Source organism: Dasypus novemcinctus, chromosome 22 (genome assembly GCF_030445035.2).
Source record: "Dasypus novemcinctus isolate mDasNov1 chromosome 22, mDasNov1.1.hap2, whole genome shotgun sequence".
Classification (NCBI taxonomy): domain Eukaryota; kingdom Metazoa; phylum Chordata; class Mammalia; order Cingulata; family Dasypodidae; genus Dasypus; species Dasypus novemcinctus.
The window spans coordinates 5,261,301-5,268,730 of record NC_080694.1 but is presented as its reverse complement, the minus strand read 5'-3'; the positions used below and the strand labels follow the sequence as shown (position 1 = coordinate 5,268,730).

Sequence of the window (7,430 nt, the reverse complement as noted above, 5' to 3'; positions counted from 1 at the left end):
TACATGACAACTCTAAAAAAATAAATAAATAAAATTCAAGACAACTGTGATTGCAGGGAAACAGTGATACAGAGAAAACCATAAATCACCTGAGAGAACAAAATGAACAAGCAAACACAAAAATAAAATACAGATAGAAATAAAGATATAAGTGACAATAGATTTTTTATTGAAAGAAAAGTGAGAGAGGGCAGTGGGGATAATTTTTAAGTTGCTGAAAGATAAAATTTGTTAACAAATAATTGTATCCAATAAAATAACTCACTAAGGGAAGCAGACTTGGCCCAGTGGTTAGGGCATCCGTCTACCACATGGGAGGTCCGCGGTTCAAACCCTGGACCTCCTTGACCCGTGTGGAGCTGGCCCATGTGCAGTACTGATGCATGCAAGGAGTGCCCTGCCACAGGGGTGTCCTCCATGTAGGAGAGCCTCATGCACAAGGAGTGCGCCCTGTAAGGAGAGCTGCCCAGTGTGAAAGAAAGTGCAGCCTGCATAAGAATGGTGCTGCCCATGCAGAGAGCTGACACAAGATGACACAACAAAAAAAGAGACACAGATTCCCATGTGGCTGACAACAACAGAAGCGGACAAAGAAGACGACGCAGCAAATAAACACAAAGAACACACAACTGGGATGGAGGGCAGAGGAGAGAAATGAATAAATCTTAAAAAAAAATAACTCACTAAAATGAAGATTAAATATTGTTTAGGCACAAAAAAGCAGAAGAATTCATTACCATCATAACACTATCACAGGAAATGTTAGGGAAATCCTTTGTTAGGGAAATCCCTCATGAAGAGGTGAAACAATATTGCTCGAAAATTTTTATCTATGAAAAGGAACAAAGAGCACTAGAAAAGATCAACATAAGGGCAATTATATAAGATATTTTTCTTATTATTTAAAATTCAGAAAATCAAATTGTTTTTATAGAAATAATATTAATTTGGTTTGGAATATAAAACACATGTCTTAAAAAAATGCATGAGAAAAATAACCTAAAGCCTGGAAATGGAGAAAATGAAATATGCTGCTAGAAAGATCTTATTGTAAATGTGAAATTGTGTAATATCAAATAATGTTAAAATGTGATCAACTATACATTATATATTATAAACCCTAAAGCAACAACCAATATTAAATGACAAAGAATTATAGTTATAAACAAGCAAAAGTGAAAATATACTTAATGATTTCAAATGGAGGCCTAAAAAGTGGAAACAGGGAAAAATAAGCAACATGGACAAAGCAAATATTAATATGATAAAATCAAAATTAAATATATCAGTAATCACAATTAATTATATAATCAAACACCATAAACAGCACAGATTCTCACAAAGGATTAAAAAACATGTGTATACTTTATGATGTTTTCAGTAAATGCACTTTAAACACAAAGACCCATATCAAAAGTGAAAGAAAAGGTATAAATAACATTTGGTATGCTAATGCTCACATAAAAAAAAACTCAGAGCAATAACAGATAAAGAATATTGTTTCAAAGTGATTAATAGGTCAGTTAATCAAGGCAACAAAATATCCTAAATGTTTATTCATCATCTGACAGTGTTTCAATATTAACGAAGTAAATTGATACAAGTGCAAGGACAATACAAATATGAGCACTTACAGTAAAACATTTGATCCTTCCCTCTTTCTTTTGATTCCTGAGATCAATCATCATATTCTGTACGTGTTTAGTGTTCTGTACTTTGTGGAGATATTCCTTAAATGAGAAATGTAGGTGAAATTCCATTTAAAATCTTATTTTTGGCATTTTTGTAAAATATTCAAATAATGAAACAGAAGCTTTATGAGTGAAATAGAAATAAATTAATCTGATAATTTTTCTTGATTTACAGAGTTTAATTATAATAAATTATCATAACTCAAAATTTTCTAAACATGTCATTCAAATAGATATTGTAAATAAAATTTTCACTTTGTGAAAAAAGTATTTAAAATTTCTTCTTCCATGTTTTGAAAAATAGAAAAGATATGATTTATCTTTCTAAACACTACACATAACAGAGATGGTTATTTTTTATTGAGATGAAGATTAACATTTAATGTTAATCCATGACCAACTTTCAGAAGAATTTATTCACATTTTTAGGAATAGTTTCACATGATTGAATAAATTATTGTCTTTAAATTGCACAAACAGATCAGAAAAATCAATACATATTTGATCTATTCTAAGACAGTCTAGATTTAAAGGAGAACAACTGGATAGATATTTAGCAAAAGATAAGAATCCTTTAAAAGTTATGTTTCAGGCATGTGCAATTTTGGAGGGAAATCTTGAAATATAATAAGTTTGGACTCTTCCTGTACTGAACATTCCACAATGTCTGCCCCTTTCATATCAAGTCAGGGTTCCAAAAGTTGGAAATAGGCAAGTAAGGTAATATTGAAAAAATCTTCAATTAATATAATCAAAAAAAGATTGTCCTGAAAGAATTATCCAATCACTTTCCTGAGTAAAGCATTCTCTTCATAAGTTTCTTCACAGCCTCTATTATTTGCTTGTTTCTCAGACTATAGATAATGGGATTAAGAAAAGGAGGGACTGTAGAATAGAACACAGAGGTGATCATGTCCTGAATTGTGCGTGAGTTGGAGGTTGGCTTCATGTACAAAGCAGCCCCAGAGAGGAGAAAGACAGACACCACAAGGATATGAGGGACACATGTAGAAAAGGCTTTTCCCCTTTCTGTCCTGGTTGGAAACTTGAGCACAGTAGAAAATATGTAAACATAAGACCTGGTAATGAAGGCAAAGCAGCCACCAACAATCATCACAGTAGAAGCAAAACTTGAAATTTCATTGGTGAAGGTGTCAGAGCAGGAGAGCTTCAGCAGAGAAGGTGCATCACAGAAGAACTGATGGACCACATTGGACTGGCAGAAGGATAGCTGGAAAGTGTTGCCAGTGTGGAATCCTGAGAAGGCCAGACCACTGAGAACAGAGGCCAGAGTCATCCAGACACAGATGCGAGGGGTCATGATCATAGGGTAGTGGAGGGGCTGGCAGATGGCCACATAGCGGTCATGGGCCATGGAGGTGAGGAACATCACTTCCACAAATCCACAGAAAAAGACCATGAAGACTTGAGATGCACACCCAGCCATTGAGATGGTCCTATTGTCAGTGAAAAAGGTGACACAGGCCTTGGGGACAGTGGCAGAAATGTAACACATATCTAAGACAGACAGATTCCTAACGAAGAAATACATGGGGGTATGAAGATTCATGTCAAGGGTGGTTACTGTGACAATGAGAAGGTTCCCTATCAGGGTTGCCAAGTACATCAGCAGGAACAGCATGGCATGCAGGAGTCTGTACTCCCACACATCAGAAAATCTTGTAAGCAGGAATTCATTCTTCATAGTAGAGTTGGGTATCTTTTGGTAATTTGCTTTGGACATGGATAAATAAAGCAGATAACCCCTAAACATAGAGAATCAACATGATGAAAGGAATTAGCCCAATGATATTTATCAAAGGATACTCATCCATCTTTATTATTTGTAGTTCCCATTAGTTATTAGGAAATAGCATAGTGTGGGCTTGTGGCCCCTAGTTTTTCTGCTTCTTATTTACAGTGAATGGGGAACAATAAAATTATTCCTTCAGTGCTGAAGCCAATGTTTGTTTAAATTTTTTCTAGCTACTTAGCTCTGAATTGTGTATAATTATAGGACAAAAGTTTGCCTGGGGGACTATTTGTGTTAATATTGGCAATTTGATATGTGTTGATTCAATAGCAGTATTCTGTATATGGTAACACTTATTAATTGATGAGTTACGTGCATCTGAATAAATATAGAAGGCTAATACTGTAAGCGTGGTTGTAATAGTTTATCTGAACACTAGGAGGGAATTATTTTTTATATTTAGTCCTCATTATGACATTTAGTAGTGATTTCATTTAGAAATTCTCATTCAAGCATTCCTTGCTCTGTTGACTACCTTGTTATTGACCTCTGGTAACACTTGAGCAATATTTTTTAAAAATTCATATATTACTTGATATTATTTGAACTTGTATATATCTTAGATCTCCATCATTTTATTGAACTATTTTAGTTCAAAGGGTTCTTGAACTTCAACCAGTTTAGATATATTGTGTGGCATATTTGAAGTCCTTAGCAAGAATGTCTCCCAGAAATATCTCCAATAATACTTGCCCCATTACTTTGATATTGTTAATTTATTTCAAAGAACTTCTTGGAAATATTACTAAAAAAATCATCATGTACAATGCTTTGGGAAGTACTGAAGGGATGTGTTATGTTTTACATTCTGATTCCTTTTGTACTCTTTGAATAATCTAACAGTAGTAAACTTAGTACCATAGATATTTATTCTGATATTTCAGGATAAAACATAGGAAGGTTAACCCTATCTTAAGAAAGAAGAACTGGTGAATTGAAAGAATGCTTAATTCATTAATTCAGTAATTCCACCACAATTAATTTTCAAATTTCTGAAAACAGGATAAAGTTTCTTTGCAAATTATTATAAGTAGACATTATTTTTGGAATTATCATTTATTTAACAACATTACGAAATTTACTAAGCTGATATTTGGCATATTCTATTGTATAAAATATTGGAATTTTTTCCCATAAAACATATTTTAGAACTTGAGTAAATGGACACTGAAATATATTTTCCACCCTTTTGTAAATGTTAAAATTGTTTGTAAAATGTGAGTAATTAATGGAAATTATGAAGATTTAATGTTTATTCAATCAATTAGAGAAGAATTTTGGGCCCCTAGGTAAAATCCTTAACATACCAGAAACACAGCACGGGTTAACCTGGACTTGTTTAATCTATATTCCATGATAATTTGAAACTGGTGTATACAATTTCCAACCAAGTTACACTTGCACTCTCGACTTTGTGCTCATAAAGAGATATTTAATATGCCCCAATATTTCACATTATAAGATTCTTGTTACTTTTTTCCAATGTTCATTATAACAACTTATATTATAGAGAACCTTTGAAAAGTGCATGAAGGCAAGGATTTGTCACTTTCAGCCTGACCTCATGCTCATAAGCCAAAAAAAAAAACCTTTCTTTTTTAACATGCTGGGGGGGTTTCCCTTAATTTTAGGACCATTTAAAACAGCTCATTACATGTGTTATTCTTGCTGTGTTTTAAGCCAAGCCATGAAGTCAGACTTTAAAAAACATAGTTTGACCAAATTGATTAAAACTAGGTATGTCACTATTTATGAATAGCTCTAATCTAGTGAAGCCAGTTTTATTCTGAAGGTTGAAATGTTCAAAATGATTGATTCCTTTTTTGCTCACCAAACTACATATCAAAAACTTCTAATATATTATATAAATCCCAAGAGATTTCCAAATTTCAACACAGGAGAAAATTTATTTTATGGTTACCAAGCAATTTAATTTTGTAGCTTGAATTTCCATCTGTCAGTGTAACAGTTAAAATTCATGTCCTTCAGGAAAGATATGTTATATATACTATTGCTTTCTTTGAGGTTCTTAAGGGTACTTAAACATCTTTTAAACTCAGTTTTCTCATGTATAGAATTTGTAATTTAACCTACACCATCATGCTTATTTTTTAAAATATTTCTAAAAGAGGTGACATTCAAAATTGTAACTCTATTGGAGAAAAATAAATAAGAATTCAAAGAAAAAGATTAAGCAAGTGAGCACTTCAGGGCACAACATTTCTTCTATCTTGAAACCATTATATTATGTTTTAAACAAGCAAAGAAGTAAAAGGAAATAGCCCTCTGTATTTGATAAGGAAATTTTCTGTTAAAAGAAATATGACGATATAAAACATTCTGAACTGATTTGAACCAAGATTGTAATACCAAAATCTTTTCTTTTTCTGCAGACTGGCAGGTAGCCAGACAATACCCTGCACAGAAAATTTTCCTGGGATAATTAGAATATTGTACATGTCCTCTCTGTTTTCAAAGTGTAGTAACAAATTATTCCTTAGCCTTTCTGCAAAGACCTGAAGAATATTTCAAGCTATATAATTAGAAGAAATATTTTGTTCATTAATATTTATTCCTTTATTATTCCACCACAGAGACATGTAAAATTTAATATTTTTATAATTAACTCAAATATTTATTCCTTTATTATTCTACCACAGAGACATGTAAAATTTAATATTTTTATAATTAACTCAATATTTAAAATATGTTGATATGAATTATAAGAAGCCTTAACTTTGGATATTGTGTGTGTGAATCACTTCACTTCTTCACTGATTCATTGATTCAATTAGTCACATTAACCCACATGAATATATGACCTATAATTTCACAAAAAGAATATGAAGGTAAAAGTTTGTTGTCATTATGAATGAAATAGAAATAATATTAATAAATAATTAGTTCTAATATTAAGTATAAATTATAATAAAATTAGCATTAAAAATAAACAATAAAATTAATTGAGCAAGTGACTCTCCTGAATACTGATTAGGCTGGCCAAGAATCAAAGTACCCAACTCAGTAATGGAATTGTCCCTTAAACAGAAACATCACTACCTGCTAGGGTTGCACTATTTTAACCTGTGCTCTGCCTTGTTTGCAGTCATGAGTGTTACTCTGAACAGTACGAAATGAATGTCAGTTTTAGATTATAAGGGAAGAATTCATGTTAAAGATTTAACTTCAATTCACTTATTACATAGAAGTAAAGTAAAATGAATCAAAATTTTATTTCTGTAAGGGATTAGCTTTTACTGAAAGTCGGTGCAGTTTTCCAGTCTTAACATGCATTTGCAAAAACAAAAATACCTCAGAATAGGCATTAAATATGTCTTTTTAGAGTAGCACCAACAACTCCTAATATCCATGGATTTACCATGGACTTAACTCATATCCTTTAATTTAGTGAAGATGTTGGAAGGCATTATGTGGGGGAACTTAGCAGCAGTGGAGTTGGCCACTTAGGAGAGGGCATTCTACAGGTTCATGACTGAGAAGTCATTGCCTCTCATCTGACTGTGTTGAAAGTCAGGTATAGTCAATTTACAACCAGACAATGGAATGAAAGGAGATGCTTGACATACACTGAGATTTCCTGAAATCCATGGACTTCCAGGTACTTTGAAACAATGAAGGTCCAATTGCATCAATAGCTAAACTGGCAAATAAAATAAGTGAACTGTTACTAGAAAACCATGGGCATAATAGTCTAGCCTTAAAAGTGATTGAGATTGTGAAAGCCTTAAATAGTCCCTCTTTATGAAACAAGTCTCTGGGGATAATGATAATTAATTGTCTAAAATGATGATTATAATATAAATTATTGCATTCTACATATTAAGATATGGAATGTTATGGAGGGAATATGTCTTTTTTCCTTTTTTGTAAAATAAACTTTAAATATACATTAATTAAAAAAAAGT

The 7,430-nt window shown here is 32.3% G+C and overlaps 1 protein-coding gene across 1 annotated transcript; it reads right to left on the bottom strand.

Annotated features, from left to right (window-relative positions):
- Positions 1-2,475: 2,475 nt before the first annotated feature.
- Positions 2,476-3,435, bottom strand: LOC101421375 (olfactory receptor 14C36-like). Its single transcript, XM_012518488.3, has one exon. It carries the CDS (start codon positions 3,433-3,435, stop codon positions 2,476-2,478), a length of 960 nt encoding a protein of 319 aa, XP_012373942.3.
- Positions 3,436-7,430: the final 3,995 nt, after the last annotated feature.